Source organism: Bactrocera tryoni, unplaced genomic scaffold (assembly GCF_016617805.1).
Source record: "Bactrocera tryoni isolate S06 unplaced genomic scaffold, CSIRO_BtryS06_freeze2 scaffold_11, whole genome shotgun sequence".
In the NCBI taxonomy this organism is placed as follows: Eukaryota; Metazoa; Arthropoda; class Insecta; order Diptera; family Tephritidae; genus Bactrocera; species Bactrocera tryoni.
In genome coordinates, this window is record NW_024395824.1 from 22,457,667 (window position 1) to 22,482,491 (window position 24,825).

General features: G+C 36.1%; 1 protein-coding gene across 4 annotated transcripts in view; it reads right to left on the bottom strand.

Annotated features, from left to right (window-relative positions):
* The window catches only part of LOC120779451 (transcriptional regulator ovo), a 125,705-nt gene that overhangs the window by 52,781 nt on the left and 48,099 nt on the right, over positions 1-24,825 (bottom strand). For all 4 annotated transcript variants that reach the window (XM_040111705.1, XM_040111702.1, XM_040111704.1 and 1 more), the window contains exon 3: positions 24,179-24,428. In XM_040111705.1, the coding sequence (XP_039967639.1) occupies positions 24,179-24,428 (250 nt within the window). The remainder of the gene's footprint in view (positions 1-24,178; positions 24,429-24,825) is intronic.

A 24,825-nucleotide genomic window follows, 5' to 3' on the forward strand; every position in this document is an offset into this window, starting at 1 on the left:
TGGATACCCGGGTACCCGGTCATGGACCGGACGGTTTAACGATACGATCATTTACAACATTTGCGGTGGCTATCAAATTATTATTATTGTTGTAAATTTTGCATTCAAACACTACTTTATTTCCATTTTTCGTCATTTGTCGTACCGATAACAAATTTGCACATAACTCCGGCACATACTCAACGTTTTTATACTCTCGAAACAATGTTGCTAAGGAGAGTATTATAGTTTTGTTCACATAACGGTTGTTTGTAAATCCTAAAACTAAAAGAGTCAGATATAGGGTTATATATACCAAAGTGATCAGGGTGACGAGTAGAGTCGAAATCCGGATGTCTGTCTGTCCGTCCGTCCGTCTGTCCGGCCGTCCGTGCAAGCTGTAACTTGAGTAAAAATTGAGATATCATGATGAAACTTGGTACACGTATTCCTTGGCTCCATAAGAAGGGTAAGTTCGAAGATGGGCAAAATCGGCCCACTGCCACGCCCACAAAATGGCGGAAACCGAAAACCTATAAAGTGTCATAACTAAGCCATAAATAAAGATATTAAAGTGAAATTTGGCACAAAGGATCACATTAGGGAGGGGCATATTTGGACGCAATTTTTTTGGAAAAGTGGGCGTGGCCCCGCCCCCTACTAAGTTTTTCGTACATATCTCGGAAACTACTATAGCTTTATCAACCAAATTCTATAGAGTCGTTTTCTTCAGGCATTTCCATATACAGTTTAAAAATGTAAGAAATCGGATAATAACCATGCCCACCTCCCATACAAAGGTTATGTTGAAAATCACTAAAACCGACTAACAAACAACGTCAGAAACACTAAATTTTGCCGAAGAAGAAATTGCAGAAGGAAGCTGCACCCAGGCTTTTTTTAAAAATTGAAAATGGGCGTGGCATCGCCCACTTATGGACCAAAAACCATATCTCAGGAACTACTCTACCGATTTCAATGAAATTCGGTATATAATATTTTCTTAACACCCTGATGACATGTACGAAATATGGATGAAATCGGTTCACAACCGCGCCTTGTTCCAATATAACGCTATTTTGAATTCCATCTGATGCCTTTTCTGTATAATACGAGTATAAACATTAGGAACCAATGATGATAGCGGAATAAAACTTTACAAAAATATGGTATTTGAAAAATATGTCAATGACGTATAATAAAAACTCGATTATCACTTTATCATGCGAGAGTATAAAATGTTCGGTGACACCCGAACTTAGCCCTTCTTTACTTGTTTACAACAGCGTTTGTCTTTATTTTATTAGCAGATATGCTCATATTCACGTCACCTTTTGAGTTAACTTTAATTACTTCATTATTTGCAGTAAGAACGTTTTTATTTTCTATCTTCACTTCATTTACAATCATTTCACGATTTTTTGTCATATGTGAAGTAGCACCCGAATCAACAAACCAATCGTCTTTATTACGAATGTCATCGGAAAGTAAACATGCGAAAATAGTATTTTTGTTTTTTGTATTGTTATAATTTTCCTTAGTCTTATTAGGACAATGATCAATTTTCTTACAAGAATGACATGGAAACTTATTCGAACTCACTTTCGAATTTGATTTTTCTTTCGAATATAGGACATTCTCACCATTCTTATTTGAATTATCAAATTTTACGTCTTGCAACAGAAGATTTTTTACACTATCGATGGTGAGTTTCTCTTTCGTATTTTCAACAGCAAGTACGAGTGGGCGAAATTCGTCCGATAGACCTGCTAACATTAACGAAGCTGTCAGCTCATCGTCTATATTGAGACCAGCGTTTTTGACTTTAAGTGACGTCATCACAACAGCATTCACATATTCTTGCACTGATACATAGTCACTAAGCTTGCACTGCACTAATTGTTTTAAAAGTTCTACCTTCCGCGTAAGACCCGTGTCTTCGTACGCACAAAACAATGCATTCCACGCTTGATATGCCGTTTCAGCTGTGGCAATATGAGAAAAGTTATTAGGTTGTATCATTAAGGTTATTTCAGCCAATGCACGCTCATCACATTCTTTATCCTTTTCCGAAATTTCTGCAGGTAACTCTTTTTCAACTACCCTCCAGCAGTTTTTTATCACTAGATATGATTTCGCGTGGCGCTTCCAGATATCAAAATTTTCACGCCCCTTCAATTTTTCGAACGGGAAAGCTACCGCGTTGGTCGCCATTTTTTCAAGCAACAAAATCCAAAATTATTTCTTTAAAAATAATTAATCCGCGATTAAGAAATACCAAAACGTTTACTTTACACCATTCCCGAAATATTTACAAGTTTAATCGCAAACTAAAAATCTTTCAGCTGAACCTATTCAATTGAACCAAAAAATTGCACAGAAATTAGCGAAATAAATAGCAAAACAGAATATGCAAAGTAACGGTACGTAGCAAGTAGTTCTTTACTAGCGCACACTGATTGACACAAATATAACTTTACAGAAAATTCGCTCATTTCGCTGTTACCTTTACAGAAAATTCAATGCACAGAAGCGATAACTGTAGCCGAATGACTTCCTCGTTTCCTTGCTTCGTTTCTCACAATTTTGGCAGTCAAATAAAATAAAAATGAAAATGAAACAAGTAAGGAAGAGCTAAGTTCGGGTGTCACCGAACATTTTATACTCTCGCATGATAAAGTGATAATCGAGATTTCATTATACGTCATTTACATATTTTTCAAATACCGTATTTTTGTAAAGTTTTATTCCGCTATCATCATTGGTTCCACATGTATATACTCGTATTATTAATCGCAAACTAAAAATCTTTCAGCTGAACCTATTCAATTGAACCAAAAAATTGCACAGAAATTAGCGAAATACATAGCAAAACAGAATATGCAAAGTAACGGTACTTAGCAAGTAGTTCTTTACTAGCGCACACTGATTGACACAAATATAACTTTACAGAAAATTCGCTCATTTCGCTGTTAACTTTACAGAAAATTCAATGCACAGAAGCGATAACTGTAGCCGAATGACTTCCTCGTTTCCTTGCTTCGTTTCTCACAATTTTGGCAGTCAAATAAAATAAAAATGAAAATGAAACAAGTAAGGAAGAGCTAAGTTCGGGTGTCACCGAACATTTTATACTCTCGCATGATAAAGTGATAATCGAGATTTCATTATACGTCATTTACATATTTTTCAAATACCGTATTTTTGTAAAGTTTTATTCCGCTATCATCATTGGTTCCACATGTATATACTCGTATTATACAGAAAAGGCATCAGATGGAATTCAAAATAGCGTTACATTCGAAGAGAGCGTGGTTGTTAACCGATTTCACCCATATTTCGTATATGTCATCAGGGTGTTAAGAAAATATTATATACCGAATTTCATTGAAATCGGTCTAGCAGTTCCTGAGATATGGTTTTTGGTCCATAAGTGGGCGAGGCCACACCCATTTTCAATTTTTAAAAAAAGCCTGGGTGCAGCGTCCTTCTGCAATTTCTTCTTCGGTAAAATTTAGTGTTTCTGACGTTGTTTGTTAGTCGGTTTTAGTGATTTTCAACATAACCTTTGTATGGGAGGTGGGCGTGGTTATTATCCGATTTCTTCCATTTTTGAACTGTATATGGAGATGCCTGAAGAAAACGACTCTGTAGAGTTTGGTTGACATAGCTATAGTAGTTTCCGAGATATGTACAAAAAACTTAGTAGGGGGCGGGGCCACGCCCACTTTTCCAAAAAAATTGCGTCCAAATATGCCCCTCTCTAATGCGATCCTTTGTGCTAAATTTCACTTTAATATCTTTATTTATGGCTTAGTTATGACACTTTATAGGTTTTCGGTTTCCGCCATTTTGTGGGCGTGGCAGTGGGCCGATTTTGCCCATCTTCGAACTTAATCTTCCTATGGAGCCAAGGAATACGTGTACCAAGTTTCATCATGATATCTCAATTTTTACTCAAGTTACAGCTTGCACGGACGGACGGACGGACGGACGGACGGACAGACGGACGGACGGACAGACAGACATCCGGATTTCGACTCTACTCGTCACCCTGATCACTTTGGTATATATAACCCTATATCTGACTCTTTTAGTTTTAGGACTTACAAACAACCGTTATGTGAACAAAGCTATAATACTCTCCTTAGCAACATTGTTGCGAGAGTATAAAAATGATGGATATGAGGGAATGTAAATAAACGTACATATGTATGTATGTGATATTATTTATATGTCTGCTGTAAAATTACATTTATACATAAATATGTATTAATAGTTATAATCATAATTTTTTAGTCATTGCGGCAAAAACGAAAACAAACATATGTTTTTTATACATTTTATATAAATTAATTAATTGTTTCAATTTTAAATAAAAAATTAAATATTAACATCTATTGACCAGCAATAATTTTCAATTTTCTTTGTTTCGAACTTCCTTTTTGCACAGCCCAAATGCAGTGTTTTCTTAAAAGTATTAATAACATAAAATCTAAAATTTCTAGTCTATGGTTACAGCACTCCCCACTGAACCATTCGGGAGTAGAATTTTTGCATGATTCTAGCATGAAAGCCTTTATGCCTAATTTCTTAGGCTCTAATTTAAAAATTTGTTGAAAAATTATGACATATTTTACACTAGCACTCATAAGGGCTTCCGATGGAGCAACGAGATTACCGAAATCTGTAAGTGATTGATAGTTTTTGTGAAAAATGAACAGTTCACTAGGAGCAGTTAAAACTTCATCTTTTTTCCTTAATTCCTCGCAACATTTTTCACATTTTAACCTTGGAATGATTTTGTATGCCACATATCCAACAAAATATCTAATTGATACCAGCTCTAAACTAATATCTGACTGGTTACAAATGAGTCTTCCAAAAAGTAATTCTCATGTAAATGGCCGTTAAAATCGAAATCATATAGCAGGCTGTTATCTTCTTCCTCATTTACAAGCAACTCCGGTTCATTGTTAGAAACGCTGGTAATTACCTGATCCATTGAATCCTGCGTCTATTCACAGTTGCTAAATGAACTATTTTTTATAATTTTGAAAGCCAATAACCTGGATAAAATATTATTCAGCTCAGCTACAGAGGGATTGGTATTATTACCGCTTTTTTGTCTTAATACAGCAAATATATTTTCTAATTTGCCTTGGTTTAAAGACTTTGTCATAATGAAAAATTTGTCTGAATTATCTTTTAATACTTCTTCGACGATTAGAAGAGCAGATTTTAATGATAATTTCAATCCATCTAAAAAATATACTCTTTTTTTCGTCGACAAATTTAACTCCCTCTAAGTAGCATAAGAATAATTGAATAAATTTATGTGGTTCTTTGTTGAGTTGAATAGCAGACCGATAACAATTATCTGAGTATAATGATCCACTATTCATGCAGTCAAAAATTTTGTCAATTTTTGAAATAAATTCAGCCGTTGATAAAGCTACCGCTTGTGGACTTTGCTTGAAACCCGATGTATCGCAAATAGTTTTAATAGCAGCTTCAACTGTTTTGCTAAACGCTTGCGTTGCAAATTTAACTCACATTTTTACAAATAAGATTGGAAATATGTGTTGTCTAGTCAACTTTGGGCACATCTTGGTATTGCAGTTTTCCTCTCGTTCCCACAACTCTTGTATGACTTTAAAACTTACAATGCCATCGGGCGTTTTTAGGTCACACTTCAGCAATCCATTCCGTAACGACTTAACCGAATGTGGGAAATCAAACATACAGTAATTTTAAATTGGGCCAGTATCTTTTTGATTTTTGGCAACTGCGCACACAACATTTAATTCCCGACCTTGCACTATTTTTATTTGTCCTTGTAGTATTTTGAATTGCGGCCATACCGTTGCAATTTGTATGTATACAAATAAGTTTATTTGGAACAAGCCACGTAAAAATATTTGTAAAAATTTTAAATTGGGATCAACCACGTCAAAATATAGACATGTATACAAACAAAAATTTACGAATAGGCGCGACGTTCCAAAAGTTCAACTTCATGCATATTTTCGCAATGTAAAGAATATGAAATTTAACATAATTCCGTTGTTCAAGTTCTGCTAACGAAATTCCCCCTGTTGCTTACCGCCCGCACCAGAAACTGAAATTTTGTCATTTGCCATGATGCGCATTCTATATTACTTCATATTCTCTGGTACAATCAATATGTGATGAAAAATTCATGAAAATGCAAGCGAATTTATGTGAACCTATTCAGTTGATCGGCAGTGTATGTCGGCAGTTCTACCAAATGATCAACTTCTGGGTGAGAAAATGGATTAGACAAGATTTCAGGTCGATAACGCAAAAACTGAGAGATTAGTTGGTGTATATGCAAAGGGACATTACTTAATTGATTCAGTTCACGATGATACTTTTTATCTTCATATATAAAAATTAAGTGACACGTTGTTTGTTCGCAATGCACTCCTAAACTACTGAACCGATTTCAGCAAAATTTTGCACACTGTATTCAGTTCGAACCAACTTAGAAAATAGGATAGTAAAGACAATTCTTAAATAAAAAATACAGGTTAAAGCCATATTTAATGAACACTCTATTAAGCGGATATATCCATCAACCATGCATATTGGCTGGTCCCACAATTTGCTTATGTTTATTAAGTACTATTAACTGGACAGAAAGGCTGGTAACCAGATATTGAGAGAGCGTTATTTTTTCCAATGAAATTTATTTGTATGAACACATTCAAAATTAAACCTCAAGTACAATCTCTTGGATTCTTATATCGACAAAAACGTGTTCGCCTTTATTCGTAAATAAAACTTTCACTATACTGAATAGTTTATTATATAAATAATAGTATAAAATGTATACCACAGCAACGCGTGGCCGGATCCACTAGTATATATGTATATAATTTATAGGGTCTCTGACATTACCTTTTCTGTACAAACGTCGTGGCAAACTTAATATATGTACCTTGTTCAGGGTATAAAAATTGTTGATGATGTTCAAAAGCTTTCTGATATAGTACTGCCTATTCGGTAACTCATATACCATGTAACATAAACAACCGTTTAAATGAGAAAATATACAAAAAACTAAAATTATTTTCCGCTTGGTACTCTAAAAAATGGGTTGTTAGACACATCCAAGAAAGTCTCGCCAAGTGTGGGCTCTTTATATTAACAGTTGTCTAGGAAATTTATATACAAGTACATATGTACGTATGTACTATATGTATGTCCGTAGTAATATTATAAACGTGAATATATGTGTAAGTTCATTTGTTACGCTTTCACGCTGCAACTACTTAACAATTAATCATGCACGTTTTTACGCATATCGATAATAGTTTTAGAAAGAACATACGATACATGATATGAAAGAAATGATTGTATGATACAAATGTCGTTTGGCAGATTTGATTATTTATAAAAAAATTTTAAAGTTTGTTAATAAAAAAATCTTTTGCCATATGTTTCAAAACTGTAAAATTAATCAAATTTTTGCGGAAGAGATTTTTGCTCAATCCGTAAAACTAAATGTATTGTGTTAAATGTTATTTAACGTCCACCTTAAAAATACTACTAAGAGCGAAAGATAATAAAACTTGTTAAGGCGTCAGTAGGGTAATCTTTTTTCAAAAGTTTTTTTCTTGCATTTTTCCCTTATACCTTTAGAATTAAAGTAGAAATCCACTTTACCATTGGAAGGTTTTGAAAAAGGCCGAAAAATAAAAACACCGCCCGACGTTCGGAGCGCTCGGAGTGCACACCTCAAACTTTAAACGCGTTTCTCTCAAAACATACTTTATTAAATTGTCGGACATGATTCCGGTCGAACTACTCAACCAATTTGCTTAATTTTTTTTTTTTAATGTTCACAAAACGCCTGGTTATCGTCCCTGTATTTTTCATAATTTATTGACAACGTTATGACAAAATTTATGTAAAAAACATGGGGAAAAATTAAAAAAAAACGTTAATTACTTTTTTATTTATCAACATTTTTTCATGATTCTAGTAGGGAGGATAACCATTCACGTACTTTTTAAGATTAAATTGGATTTTTGTGTTTCAGATGATCCAAACCTGATAAATCGTGTCCGCCAGTGAAAAAACGCATCTCATTCACCAAGGCATTTCTCCGACAGATGTCAGCGAAAAATTCCGAAAAAATGTTTATATACTCCACGATATACCTCATGATATGTAAAAAAAATTCTATTGTAGAATAAAAATTTCTATGAAAAGAAATGTAAAAAAAAAACAGGCCAGATTTCCCTACTGACCCCTTAAAGACAATAATAGCCTTCAATACGCGTAGCGTTTCACGTTTAATGTCTTCAATTGACTCAAAGCTATATGATGCAATAATGCATTCAGACGCCCATCCCCGTGAGCAGAAAATCCATACTCAGACAAAGTCTGAAGTCTGGGTCATCCTCAATAAACCAAATGTAATCATAAGTAGCTCGATCACTCGGCCGTTAGGACTATTGTCTCAACGTTCTTGCCATCTCGAAGACTATCATCTCGAAGCCTCCTGCTCTCTAGATATCCCTCTCTCTCCACATCATCATAAGAGATCTAGTCATTCCGCAGCAATGACACACTCAAGGCTCTTCTTAACCTAAATGCAACAGCACGGTGTATGATAATGATTTCAAGAGTACCTAGCAGAACCTACAAAGCATCCGTTGAGACGGTGCGACATATATGTAAACAGGCCAGCATCATACAACGTTGAATTGAGATGAGTTTTTGGGACCCCAATGGCTGCTTCCCACCCAGCCACGATGTATGGTGCGGACAGCACGACGTCCGAGACCCCAATCACTCCTCAAAATGCGTCGTATTTTTTATACGGTTGCCTGCAGCTGCTCTTTTACGTTCGCTGTTGAGTAAAACACATTCTTCCACTCATGGTCAGCGTCACATACCTGATACCAACCCCATTCACACGAACAATCGATGGACGAATCGGCGACAATCTGCCCTTAAGCAATATTGTCACAGTTTTTTCAAGCTCAGACCGCGAGCAACCTTTAATCAGAAGAAGAAGGTCGTCCGCGTATGCACAACACTTACAGAGTGACTCGCGCTGCCCAAGCAGAGAGTCCATCATAAGGTTCCAAATATATGGACCACAGATGGAACCCTTAGGGCAGCCACGTGCCAATCTCCACACTCCACATTCATGCCGACTCGAGAGGGCTTTCTGTCCAAAAAGTAACTCCGCCAAAGAGTAATTTCCAGACAGCCAAGCTCATCCAGCTGTTGCACAACTGGATCCTAGCTTAGGTAGTCAAACGCCCCCTTGACATACTTGTTGACATTCTCTCTAACGACATTCTAAATATGACACCATGCTACTCTACTGCCTATCCGACCATATACCCCGCGTTAGCTCCTGAAGCCGTTCAACCATAACTCTTTCCAGCAGTTTTATAAGTACTGGAAGGAGATTAATGCCCCTATAAGAACGAGGATGGCTCTCGATCGTATCAGGTATCAAATTTGAGTCAATATTTTGAGACTAACGCTAGAGACTGTTTAGTGAGCAGTAACTAGTCACAAATTGAAGCTTTACCTCACAATATCTCAAATAGTGACTAAAGACTGCTTACAGAATTCCAACGCTGTTTACTGACCTATTCTAAGCCCGTATGCTTTACATACACATAATTGACGTAACATTGTAACGATTAAGCGATGGTTGTAGAAGCCTTAGTGAAGTTATCTGAAAGCAAAGCAGCCGCTGCTGAGTGGTGATGATTATGCTTTGATACGAGTACAATTTCATGATCATTCTGTGAACTTTCGTACTCTTGCAAATTTGTTTAATTTATATTTAAAACTTTGTGTTTAAAATATCTGGATTAAGTGATCTGTTAAGATAAGTATCACTGTTATATTGTAATATTGAAGTAATTGACGTAATTGAAATTTATTTTAATTGTGTGTTGGCTAATTTTAATTTATTCCTCCGAGTCATTTTCAATTTGTTTTTGTAGCTACATTTTTAAATAGTGCAATTGTTAGTGGTAATTTATATTGCTTACTTAAATTTCTTTTTTGTTTTTATTCATTTTCCATCTTTGTTCACAGCTTTTTGGGAGTTTCTTACTTTTCGTGTGTCACAGTGCATCTCAAACTGCTAGCTATGTACATTGGTTGTTATCTTTGATAACCAATTATTTTTATTGCATTTATTTTTTATAAATATTTTTGTCATTTTGTCATTTTTACTTTTATTCTTTAAATTTTTTCTATTTTTATTTAATATCGTTATCATTATGACTTGCAATTTCCCGAATTGTTCTGCGAAAGGCCAGTCGGAACGCTTGTTTCTTGTATTTTAAATGTGCTGGACTGACAGGCAGGATATTGGATTCTATTCTTGATAGTAAGGGCTGGCGCAGGTCTTGCATCAAATGTAGACCGAGAACGCACAATAACTTCAAGGAGATTGGCCGCTAGCTTGAAGCGCTTACCGACATATTTAGGCATTATGGAACGTTGTTTCAATCATTTAAATACCTAAATGATCAAGGTGAGAATCCAAAACCTTCCTCTAAACGTAAACGTCCGTCTGATGAAGAGACCACTGCATCTTTCTTAAAAAGAATGCCCCCACCCAACATTGATCTTATCAATCATTCTTCGCCTTGTCCCCAAGGCGAGAAGGCTTTGTCTGCTCAGAATACAGAGAAAGCTGTGACGGAACATGGTAAGCGAAAAACTACTCAGGATTCGCCTCTAAATAACTGTAAGTCAGGTAATAAAAATTTAGTTGTAATACCACGGAAAGAGTCATTTTCATCCCAACACTTGCTGCGGACACTACAGTCGATGACATAAAGTGTTAATCTCGTCAAAATTAAAAACGGACCTCCGAAAATTTTATTTCAAATACGACAGAGATATTTCGTCTTTTAAGAGCGACATATCCGATGACAATTTTCAAATTTCATAAACGTGATAAACCCACTGTAGTTGTCAATAAAATGCCAAGAAAACCCGTTGATACAAAAAACTGATTAACAATAATTCGCTGAGTATTTATTATCAAAATGTTAGAGGTCTTAATACAAAACTTACTGATCTGTATTTAAATAGCATTAATTGTAATTTTAAAATCATTGCTTTCACAGAAACTTGGCTAAAGCTCCACATTTTTGATAATGAGATATTCAATAGCGAATTTGAAATCTTTAGATATAACCGGCTGAGCAGAATAGGAGAAGGAGTCCTGTTTGATATTCATTCTTCAATTCTATCTGAAGAAGTCGATGTTTCACATGCTGACTTCATAGAATTTAAATGCATTCGAATTTGCGCTAACAGTGGCCTTATCTACTTAACTTTATCTTATACACCGCCTCAATCTGACTTATCTGTATATATGTATGCTGCATGCTTCTTTAATAAATAATGTTTTCTCCATGGCTAATAATACTGATTCCACGATTGTTTTCGGAGATTTCAATTTATCGTGTTCCTGTTAGTACTCGCTTATGTTTTAACGAGTTCTTAGTTGAAATGTCGGAGTGGGTCTTAACCAAATTAATTTAATTTCAAACAAGTTTGATCAAGATAAAACCTTTGATCTCGGTTAAACTTTGCGAAAGCTCATTTTAAGAAGATTAATTACGAACTTTCTAAAATAACTTGGCCAGATTACAGTGGCAATATTGAATTTAGTGCCTCCCATTTTATTGAAACTATTTTCAATTAAAAATAAATGTTCCGAAATGTTTTGTTACTCAAAGAATAAGTTCTAATTTAAGGTTTTCGAGAGAGTTGTGTTAATTAAAAAATAGAAAATCTCGTGCTTTTAAACTTAAAAATAAAACTGGTTTAGTTGTTGACTATTCGAAATACTCTAAATCTAAATTGCTGAACTTAACAAAATATGTTATAATAATTATGTGAACAAAGTAAAACTAATATTATATTATACGTAATCCAAAATTGTTCTATGGTTTCGTCAATTCCTAACGCAAGATTTCTTATTTTCCGTCCACGATGAAATATAAACCTACTATGTCCAGTGACAATCACACATTTTCTAATATGTTTTTTTGTTCGAATAACTCTCCAAAATTTCCAAAAAATTTTCCACATCAGCACAAGCTATGTCCGATTTCTGTAATTAATGCACCCACCATTTCCGAAGCTGACGTTTTGTATCAGTTAAATATATTAAAACAATCATTTAATTGTGGCTCAGATATGATTCCCTCATGCTTTCTTAAAGACTGTGCCAAATATACATACAGTGAAACTTCGATAAGTCGTAACCTCGATAAGCGAAAAACCTTGATATTTCATAGTATTTCTTCGGTCCCTAGAAAAATTTGCGAAAAATGCATGTATTTCGGTCCCTTTGATAACTCGTATTTTTCTTGAGACAAAAATTGAAAAATGTGTATCAAAAGCCTCTACAACTCGTATTTTTTTCACGAAAACCCGTACGTGACGAAAACATAGTACGTTTTTTAACCGTTACTATTTTACAGTTACGCTTATTCATAAGTTTTGCTTTGTTTTCTACAGCTAGCGTAGATTAGTATCAATTAGGACGCAAGATGTCAAGTTCTCGTAAGTGCAAAATATTCCCAATTAAAAAAAAAAATTATTCATGCCGTAAAAAATGGTGAAAAACAAGTAGAAATTGCGAAAAGGTTCGGGATTGCGCCATCTACACACATCACATCAATTTTGAAAAAAAGTGATCTGTATTTGGGTTTGCCCTCAAACACCAAACGTAAGCGCCAAAAATTACCAGAATACCCGGAATTAGAAAAGAGAGTACTCACTTGGTTTTTGCAATGCCGAGAATCTAATATTATTCCAGTTGGAGGACATTTACTAAAAGAAAAAGCAAAGGTGTATGCCGCAAAATTGGGCTTAACACAATTCAACACAAGTAATGGCTGGTTGGACAATTTCAAGAAGAGAAATAATGTAAGTTTCAAAAAAGTTTGCGGTGAAAGCGCGGCCGTTGATGATGAAGTGTGCGTTCAATGGAGAGAAAACATTCAAAAGTTAATAGAGAATTATGAGCCCAAGAATATTTTCAACGCGGATGAAACGGGTCTTTTTTACAAGTGTCTTCCTGATCGCACTTTGTTTTTAAAAGGCCAAAGTTGTCATGGTGGCAAATTGAGCAAGGACAAAGGCATAATCAAAAGTTTCAAAACATTTTACCGTAAAGAAGTTGTTGTTAAACTGCTTGAAAGCATCGAGGAAAAAAAGGATTATTTCATTTCGATTTATGATGCAATGAATATTGCTCATAAAGCCTGGACAAATATCAGTAAATCGACTATTAAAAACTGTTTTCGAGCTTGCGGTTTTGTTAAGGATCAAAATGTAGTCGTAATCAGCGAAGATGTACTTCACATAGCAGAGTGGGCTCGTGTTCCACAAAATGCAGAAACACGTGTAAACTTTGATGACTACATTCATGTTGATGATGAGTTGGTGATTACTGGAAGCCTCAATGATGATAAAATTCTGGGTTTCGAAAATATCGACGATGAAAACGATGAAACATTTGAAATTCCCTCAGTTTCCACAAAGATTGCGAAAGCTTTAATTGAAAATTTGCGTCTTTTTTTCATGGCATCAAATGTTGAAGACACTATTTTTAATGGCATTGTAAACATTGATAATGCCATAGATAAAACACCCCAAAATAATGAAAAATGAACACTTTTCTTAATTTTTTTGTACAATTTTTCAAAATACATACATACATATATTGATTGAATAACATATGTACTATATATTTTAAAATTTAAATATGTACAATCATTTCTTGTTTTTTATGTAAAATTGAAAAAGTAAATAAAAAAACTCTATAATTCGTATATTCTGTATGTTGCCTCCATAAGTTGTATAACTTGATAACTTGAAAAACTCCATAACTCGTATTTAAATTGTGGTCCCTTGCAAATACGAGTTATCCAAGTTTCACTGTACATATATGTCAACCCTTAACAAAACTATTTAATTCATTTCTTAAGCAAGGCTTATTTTTATCTACATGGAAAAAGCCATTTATAATTCCTTTTGCATAAGAGTGGATTTAGGTCATCCATTGAAAACTAAAGGGAAATAGCAAAGTTGTCAGCAATACCTAAACTTTTTGAAGCAATTATTACAGACGACATAACCTTCTAGATTTCTCCACTAATTTTCAACCAATATTTCTAAAATGGGTTGCTTCTTATCTTAGTAATAGAATTCAGCAAGTCATATTTAACGATACTTTTTCTGACATAATCAATGTTCTTTCAGGCGGTCCTCAAGGTAGCCATCTTGGTCCAATTCTTTTCTTGTTATTTATTAATATGTTATTAAGTATTCAAGAGTTTTATTATCTGCTGACGATGTAAAACTTTTTAAATCATATACTTTAAATAGTGAAAGATGTCAGTTGCAAACAGACTTAAACAACCTAGTTTCTCGGTGTGTTAGAAATTATATGCCACTGAACATTAAAAAATGTAAAACGATGTGCTTTTCACATAGATCTGTAGACTCTAGTTCATACATAATGCAAAACTTTAGGCTGGAGCAAATATGCAGTTTTATTGATCTGGAAGTAGCTATGGACCCCAAACTCAATTTTAATCTTCATGCATCTTCCACGGTTTTTAAAGCTAAAGACGCTCTTAGCTTTGATAAACGTTGGCCTAAAGAATTCTGAGATCAGCTTACTACAAAAATTCTTTTTACATCTTTGATGTGGCCTATATTAGAGTATACTTCTGTGGTTTGGTACCCTAGTTATCAAATCTATTCGGAGAAGTTAGAGTCCGTTCAAAAACAATTTTTACTTTTTGCCATAAGTCATTTGCATTGGGATTCCAGGTTAAATCTTCCCCCTTACACTAACCGTTTAAAAATTATAAATCTCCCTACACTCGCTAGTCGTAGGGAAATGCTTGGTATAATTTTTCTTGTAAAAGTCATGAACAGGTCAGTCTGTGGTCCATCTCTCTTATCTAATATAAATTTTAACGTTCCCTCTCGCTGTAGCAGGCAATTGAGATCTTTACTTTTATCTACTCTTAACAAGTAACATTTAAAAATAATAAACTTACTTTAATCTAATTCTTAATTTTGGCTGTTGAAATTTTTGTTTCGGTAGCTGAGCAGCTTGAAATCGCAACGCTTAAAACTCCCTTGCCTTTTATGACTCGGCTAATTCCGCTCGTTTTCGGATTGCGCCAATCGCGTCGGTTGGGCGGGAGGAGGGTAATCGTTAGGTATTATTAAATATTAGCAGTGGCTTCTGAAAATAAAACAGGACCCTGTTACCATTTTCAACCCAAATGTATTTTAGTTGAAGTTATGGAACTCGATATTATTGATAGTATATTAGTAATTTTAAACAATTTTAATCAGATATTTTGAACAAATACATAGAAAGATGATAATTTGTTGAGCCTTTTGAGACAAATTCCGAAGCGGATAAATATAAACTTAACATAAGCGCCCAGGGAAAGCGTGCCGAACATAAACAAAATAATTCCTCATCTGCAACAAAACTATTTAGAAGCCAATCGTCCATAAAACTTTGTCTTACTTGCCGTTAGAAAGCTCCTACGTATTAATGCCGCCTGTTCCTATGCGCAGCACAACAGTTTTGGCCCCAACATTAATGCCATCATAATATAAATCAAAACTAATGTACATATTAATAATTATTTACATTTTGAAATGGAATAACTGAATTGCATTGTTTTTATTTTTCGTTTAAATATTTTCAGCTGTTTATTTATCATATAAGTGAGGAAAGTTCTCTAATTGCCTCTCACTTGGGAGTGGCCAGAAACGATTATTTTACTTATGGCACATGCAGCTCACAACTTCCGGTGCTAGACCAAGCATCCTCCGGGTAGTCAAAGAACATCCGTTTGAAAGCGAGCTAAAGTGAGAAGGCGAGGGGTTTGGGACCCGCCTTGTAAAAAACGTCGGAAAAGAAACCTCCCTTTTGTTTACGACCATGACAAACGAATTAAGGATACCGATTTAAGGGCATGCACCTGGAATTTCCGGTCTCTTAAATTGGAAGGCGCTGCTGCCCAGCTCGCTTATGTCCTCGTCAGAGTGAAGGATGTGACCAAAGATGCATTCTATGAGCACTTGGAGCGCACCTATGAGAGCTGCTCTATCCCGACGTCAAAATTTTGCTTGGCCCAATAGTCGGTAAATTCGGCCTCCACGAGGAAACACCATAAATGGGTTGAGGTTCATCGACTTCGCCAGGGCCAGGGTGATCTGTAGTACTAGATTTCAGTGTAGAAAAATTCACCAAGCTACCTGGCTGTCTCCGGATCGAAAAGCCACCAACCAGATCGATCACGTTGTGTTACACGGAAGACACGTCTCCAGTGGCTAAGACGTGCGTAAGCTCTGAGGTCGCAGCCTAGATACGCAACCGCTTCTTTGCAGCAAAAAACGCACATCAACAAACAGAAGCTGCGATCAAAACAGATAGCCGAACGATTTTTTACTCGATTTACACTGCTGCTCTCTGAGAGCACTCCTCAACAAATGGGTATAAAGGAACTTTGGGATAACATTTTAAACTCCTTACGTACAGCTGCAACCGAAACCATTGGTTTTCGGAAAATTAAAAAGAACAGCTTGTACTATGGAGAGTGCCGTGTCGCAGCGGAGAAAAAACAGACTGCCTACCTCGCATAGATACAGAGAGTTGAAGAAAGAAGCGAGACGCATTTGAAGATAGAAAAATAGATAGGCCGAAATGCGTGAGTATGAAGAGCTTGACAAATCTGCCATCCGATAGAGGTAATGCTTGAAAATGCTACAAAAAACTGCGGTGACTAACAGAAGGTTTCAAGACCGGAGCATACTTTTGTGGAACCCCCAGAGGTGATCTAGTAACCGATGCCCAGAGCATACTAAAATTATGGAGGGAAGAGTTCTGTTGAATGGCAGTGAAAGCATAACGCCAGGAGAAGGCGAACCCGAACCCCCAATCGATGACGATGGAGCAGACGTTCCATTGGCTGACCATGAAGAAGTTCGAATCCGTCTGAAGAACAACAAAAAGGCAAGGGCCGATGGATTGCCAGCCGAGCTATTCAACACGGCGGCGAAGCACTGATAAGGAGCATGCATCAGCTTCTTTGTAAAATATGGTGGGACGAAAGCATGTTCAACGATTGGAATTTAACTGTGCTCTGCCCAACAATCTGCGCCAACTACTGTGGGATAAGTCTCCTAAACATCGCATATAAGATGAAAGCCCACCGTTAAACGCATTGGACCTTATCAATATGGCTTTAGGCCTGGAAAATCAACAACCGACCAGATATTCACCATGCGCCAAATCTTGGCAAAGACCCTTGAAAAGAGAACCAACACACACACCTCTTCGTCGATTTCAAAGCTTCTTTCGACAGTACGAAAAGAAGCTGCCGTTATGCCGCGATTTCTTGATATCCCAGCAAAACTAATACGGCTGTGTAAACTGACGTTGAGCAAGCTCCTTTAGGATCGGGAAGGACCTCTCCGAGCCTTTTGATACCAAACGAGGTTTCAGACAAGGCGACTACCTATCGTGCGACGACTTCTTCAATCTACTGTTGGAGAAAATAATTCGAGCTGTAGAACTAAGTAGAGAAGGCACCATCTTCTATAAGAGTGTACAGCTGCTGGCGTATGCACGATACGTTAGTTGGAGGCAAGCTGCATTTGCTGCCTATAAATTGTTTGTAAATTACGAAAATAGTTCGATGTGCTGATTTTTAAGCCGATCATCGCGCGGTTAGACTTTACTTATGCTGATAAGCGACCAGTCTATTTCATTGAACAAGAATTGTCAACTCTTAGGCAAGGGAATCTTTCAATTGCTGAGTTTTACGACGAGGTCGAAAAGAAATTGACCTTGATAATAAATAAAACTATTATGTTAAATGAGGGAAAAAAAGAACTGATTGAGTCACTTTGCCAAAAATATAGGCAAGATGCCTTGCGAAAGCCAATGAGCGACATCATGCAAGGACGGAATTATAATCCCAATTGGAGAGCTGAGCGGGATCTTCAGAGAACCCGAATGTAATTCCAAAACTTTAATCAAGAAAGGGAAACAATGAAAAAACCTCGCGAGAGCGAGATCACCTAACCCAAAATTCAGTTGAAAATTTTAATGAAGATGAGTCACAATGTGAATTTAATAAATAAATTTTTTAGATGAACATAGGTCGCTCCTGCCCTATGTAGATACGACACTGGCAGGACGACCGATGAAATTGTTGAACGATACCGGAACGATACCTCATCGTGGTTTACGAGCATTTTTGGGGCTATCTTGTTACTATAGGAAGTTTATTAAAGATTATGCCTCCATAGTAAAGCCTCTCACAAGATACTTAAGGGGAGAAAATGGTCATGTGGGAACGAATCAATAAAAAAATGTTAGATTTGAGTTGGATAACGACGCGTTGATAGCTTTCGAGTTAAAAGAATTTTATCTTCTGAGGACGTACTTCTGCTATATCCTGATCACAATAAACTATTTGACTTAACAACTGACGCAGCAGCACACGTTTTTGTGGCGATATTATCTCAAAGCAAGAGGGTGATAACCACGATTTCCTGAACCTTATCGACAGCAGAAGAGAATTATGTATTTAGCGATAGTGTGGGCACTTCAAAAGCTCCGTAACTATTTGTACTGAGTAAAACAGCTGACCTTCGCTGTCTCGGATAAGAATCCAAAAATAAAAATAAGAGTCACCTCAATTTCATTATAAACCCGGTAAAGATAATCTTGTTGCCGATGCATTGTCACGACAGTACATTAATGCCATAGAGCAGGAATCCTCGTCTGTAACTATGCATAGTGAAGAATCTCTAACAGAAGTTATTCCAAAAGTGGAAAATACTGTTAATTCATTTCGAAATCAGATAATTCTGGAAGAAGGAAATATCACAACCAAGAAGACAAGAATTATTTTCAAGTCAAGGATAAGGCATCAAATTACATTTAAAAATTTTCGGGATCTACTAGAATTGATTGGTGAATGCGTTAATCCTGATGTAGTTAACACTATTCATTGCAGTTTACCTATTTTGGGCAAAATTCAGGACGAGATTGTAAGGAAATTCCCGTCAATAAAATTTGGTCACACAATGAGATAAGTTAATGATATTTTTAATGAAGACGGTCAAAACGAGATACTGGCAATGGAACATAGTAGAGCACATCGCTTTATCCGAGAGAACATTAAACAGGTATTGAACGAATACTATTTTCCAAATATGCGGAAGAAATTAAAGGAAATTACTGCCAACTGCAAAATTTGTAAAGAAGCCAAGTACGAACTCCATCCCCATAAACCAGGTTCCAAAAGGATCCTATCCACAGTTTTAATAGATAATAGGAAGGTTCAAATGTAAACATAAGCGATATAGTAAGTAATTCTAAGTTAAAAAATTTTCAAAATGATGATGTAATATACTTTATTGTTAAGTTTCCAAGAATACAAAAGTATGCAGTTTAGTTAGGGTTTTTCCGATAGCACACGACGAAAAAATACTTTTTTTTTGAGATCGATAGTGTTGCGGATTGCGGCCAATAATGATAGTTAAAAACTGCACGGCAGTGCTATCTGCAAGTTTCTGTAAAATAACAAGTAAGGAAGGGCTAAGTTCGGGTGTCAACGAACATTTTAAACTCTCGCACGATAAAGTGATAATCGAGATTTCATTATCAGTCATTTACATATTTTTCAAATACCGTATTTGTGTAAAGTTTTATTCCTCTATCATCATTGGTTCCTAATGTATATATTATACAGAGAAGGCATCAGATGGAATTCAAAATAGCGTTATATTGGAAGAAGGCGTGGTTGTGAACCGATTTCACCCATATATCGTACATGTCATCAGGGTGCCAAGAAAATATTATATACCGAATTTCATTGCAATCAGTTGAGTAGTTCCCGAGATATGGTTTTTGGTCCATAAGTGGGCGACGCCACGCCCATTTTCAATTTTTAAAAAAAGCCTGGGTGCAGCTTTCTCCTGCCATTTCTTCCGTAAAACTTAGTGTTTCTGACGTTTTTTGTTAGTCGGTTAACGCACTTTTAGTGATTTTCAACATAACCTTTGGATGGGAGGTGGGCGCGGTTACTATCCGATTTCTTCCATTTTTGAACTGTATATGGAAATGCCTGAAGGAAACAACTCTATAGAATTTGGTTGACATAGCTATAGTAGTTTCCGAGACATGTACAAAAAACTTAGTAGGGGGCGGGGCCACGCCCACTTTTCCAAAAAAATTGCGTCCAAATATGCCCCTCCCTAATGCGATGCTTTGTGCTAAATTTCACTTTAATATCTTTATTTATGGCTTAGTTATGACACTTTATAGGTTTTCGGTTTCCGCCATTTTGTGGGCGTGGCAGTGGGCCGATGTTGCCCATCTTCGAACTTAACCTTCTTATGGAGCCAAGAAATACGTGTACCAAGTTTCATCACGATACCTCAATTTTTACTCAAGTTACAGCTTGCACGAACGGACGGACGGACGGACAGACAGACATCCGAATTTCAACTCTACTCGTCACCCTGATCACTTTGGTATATATAACTCTATATCTGACTCTTTTAGTTTTAGGACTTACAAACAACCGTTATGTGAACAAAACTATAATACTCTCCTTAGCAACTTTGTTGCGAGAGTATATGTACATAAAAACGGATTCTACATGTGTGAGACAACTATTCAACAATAATAAGGCGACATGTAAAATTACCTGCAATAACCTTGATCCGATTATCGAAGTTCACAGTAGCTTGATTATTATAAACGACCAAACAGTCGAAGTTCGGAAGAAGAAGCATCATCGGTTACAATATCTCACACTTATTTGAGGGAGAAGTTTTCATAAATAGTACAACTTTTTTCAATGAAAAAGTGAAGGCAACGCTCCGACCTGGGATTCCTTCAACGCAGTTTGTTAACTTGACCGACCATTTGGAAATTTTAAGCCTACCTTATTTGCGCAAAATGAATTTTAGGAAACTTGGACACATTGAAAACCTACATGGAATAGTCCTCAACCGCACTACCCTCTGCATATTAGTGATACTGGCCGTTGCTATCATTATAGGTGCAGCATTAGTATTTTGGATACACAGGACGAGTAAACGCATAAAGGACACAAATGACAAGAAGGAAGCGGTAGTCTGCTAGTCTTCCCACTGTATCGTTCTTAGAACTACTCCACGCCAGCCAGTAAGCGTGGAAATAGTCCGCGTCTTCCCTACTACAATATCCACGCGGTAGCAACGATTCACCTGCTGTTTAAACGACAACAACAACAGTATCAGGTGCAGTAGCAGCAGAAATCACAAAATTGTGCCAAGTGTAGGGAATCACGAAGTGCTCATATTTTTAAGCTTTAGTTTTAAGTCAGACTTGAACAAAAGCACATAGTGCTTAATAAAAAGTTTAACTGTGAATTAATTTCAAAGAACACTGGACAACAGCACATAGAGCTGAGGATTAACTTATATTAACAAGGCTACGACACAAAGCATTCCAGCAAGTCGGTAAAAAATAGTTTACTTCAAATGGAGTTGAGGTTATGATCTGGTCGGCTCAGTTTGCAAAGGTCAAGGAAGCTGAGAAATTTTATGAACTGTTGTGAAGGAGGCTGGGAAGGCCATTCCTCCATTCCTCTCGAGAAATGCAGGCGGATTCTATGCCTAGGAGATTCGACGAAGTATTCATTACTTAAGCTTAATTTTTTATTTTCATAATGCATCAATTGGTTTATGTAGTAAAATGCTCAGTGGTGCGATTAATAATCACAGATAAAATTTTTATTAACACGTATTTTTACTTATTTAAAAAATCACGTTATGTTATTTTTTAAAGAAATATACATACAGCCATAATCAAATGTTATTACACATTACTAATATTTTTTGCGTCATGCTCTTCATCTTGCGACGTAAAGTAGCTTCACTAACTTTCTTCCCAATTAGTTCCTCCGAATTTTCTGCAAGGTGAATAAGGCTTATTTTTGGATTTGCTCTAAGGACTCTCATTAATCTTGTTTTTTTCCCTTTGGCCTATAACGAGTTTTCGTCCACTTTTCTTTTTATCTTCTAAATTCTTACAAGTGTCCTTCTTCTTTACTAAATTGTACACAGTTTTCCGCAAAATTCCATAAATTTTCAGAAGATCCGAAGCCGAAGTTCCCATTTTAAATTTGGTCACAATCTCGGATCATGTTTCAATATTTATATGCTTCCTTTTGACCATTTTCATGTATTAAATTAACAATATTAATTTTTGCGCAATCCTCTCCAAGAATCATGTAAAATGCGCCTACTTAACTCACAAGATAGCTAAAAACTAATGATCTTTACACGAATAAAATGTGTGTAATAACTTCTGACGCCAATATGCATCAAACAAATGTATTGTTTTTGTGAGAAATATTCCGTTATTTTCTTTGAATTTTTGTTCGTTTCTTCTACACACTCCATTGCATCCAACAACAACAAATCTGCTTTATACTGAAAACATCAACAACAACAATTGAAACAGTCTTACCGAAACGCAAAAAATTTTAGTAATGTGTAATAACATTTGACTATGGCTGTATATATAAAAGAAAGTCGTGTTAGTTACGCCATTTATAACTCCAGAACGGCTCAACCGATTTGGCTGAAAATTGGTGGGAAACGACGAAGCATATGTGTAAAATTTTAAACTGACCCTTCCTAAAAAATTATATAATTGTTAAATATTGGGAAAGGTAGAATGCAACGTCCCCCAAAAACCCAATGCTTTTTTAACGCACGAAGTACTTTTTGATTATTTTTTTTCTAAACTAACACAAGTTGATTCACCCAAAATGCTATAGCTTATTAACTAATAGTTATAATCTAACTAATAGAAATCATTTACATACATATGTATCGGGTGATTTTTTTGAGGTTAGGATTTTCATGCATTAGTATTTGACAGATCACGTGGGATTTCAGACATGGTGTCAAAGAGAAAGATGCTCAGTATGCTTTGACATTTCATCATGAATAGACTTACTAACGAGCAACGCTTGCAAATCATTGAATTTTATTACCAAAATCAGTGTTCGGTTCGAAATGTGTTTCGCGCTTTACGTCCGATTTATGGTCTACATAATCGACCAAGTGAGCAAACAATTAATGCGATTGTGACCAAGTTTGGGGTGAAGAGCAACCAGAAGCCGTTCAAGAACTGCCCATGCATCCCGAAAAATGCACTGTTTGGTGTGGTTTGTACGCTGGTGGAATCATTGGACCGTATTTTTTCAAAGATGCTGTTGGACGCAACGTTACGGTGAATGGCGATCGCTATCGTTCGATGCTAACAAACTTTTTGTTGCCAAAATGGAAGAACTGAACTTGGTTGACATGTGGTTTCAACAAGATGGCGCTACATGCCACACAGCTCGCGATTCTATGGCCATTTTGAGGGAAAACTTCGGAGAACAATTCATCTCAAGAAATGGACCCGTAAGTTGGCCACCAAGATCATGCGATTTAACGCCTTTAGACTATTTTTTGTGGGGCTACGTCAAGTCTAAAGTCTACAGAAATAAGCCAGCAACTATTCCAGCTTTGGAAGACAACATTTTCGAAGAAATTCGGCCTATTCCGGCCGAAATGCTCGAAAAAGTTGCCCAAAATTGGACTTTCCGAATGGACCACCTAAGACGCAGCCGCGGTCAACATTTAAATGAAATTATCTTCAAAAAGTAAATGTCATGAACCAATCTAACGTTTCAAATAAAGAACCGATGAGATTTTGCAAATTTTATGCGTTTTTTTTTAAAAAAAGTTATCAAGCTCTTAAAAAATCACCCGATATATGTATCAGCCACAGTAAAGCGTGGACGGGTCCTCTAGTATCATATATGTATGTATGTATATATAAATATATTCACAGCTTTACTACTTCTCTAGTGTCGGTGACTTCAATTGAACGAGTCTACACACATATTGTGGGAAAATATGTACATGATATGTATGAACTTCATCGTGTAGGGTTTAAGAATTTAATTAACCATATGTAAGTGAACGACTGTGGAAAATTATGTTTTTTCACTAATACTAATTTGAAAATAAAACTTTGTTTACTTGTGTTGATTTTACTCACCAGTGTGTAATCGCGTATGTTGCTGCACGTGAGAAAGCTGCTTAAATCTACGATCACAATATGAGCATTTGTACGGTTTTTCGCCGGTGTGGACGCGGATGTGCTGTACCAATTGATGATTGCTGGAGAAACTCTTCATGCATTGTTGACATTGGTGTGGTTTACTTTCGGCGGCCATACTGCCAGGAGCACCGAGGCCGACGCGAGGTATCTGCTGTATCTGTTGCATAGCGCTTTTGTGCATGAAAAGCTGAAGCCCACAACAAGCACACCAGTGCACGGTGAATTAATTATGGGGGCGAGAACATGAAAATATGCAAAAACAAATCACAAACGTATCTTCAAGTTAATTCATTCATTAATTCCCTAAAGTTTGTACCTTGTTCAGGAATATATGTACATATCTAAGGTAAACTTGTTCATATGTATTTATGCTTAAAATGGATGTGCTATGTACTCGTACATATGTATGTATATAGGGCTATGTGTGTATGGATTGGAGTAACGTGACGTGAAGATTCAAACGAAAATAATATAAATGAAAATACAATTCGTACCACCATACATATACGCAGCAGAGCCTTAAATGTCTGCAGAATGCGAAAATAAAATTTAATAACTTGAATATAATAAAATCACATAATCGT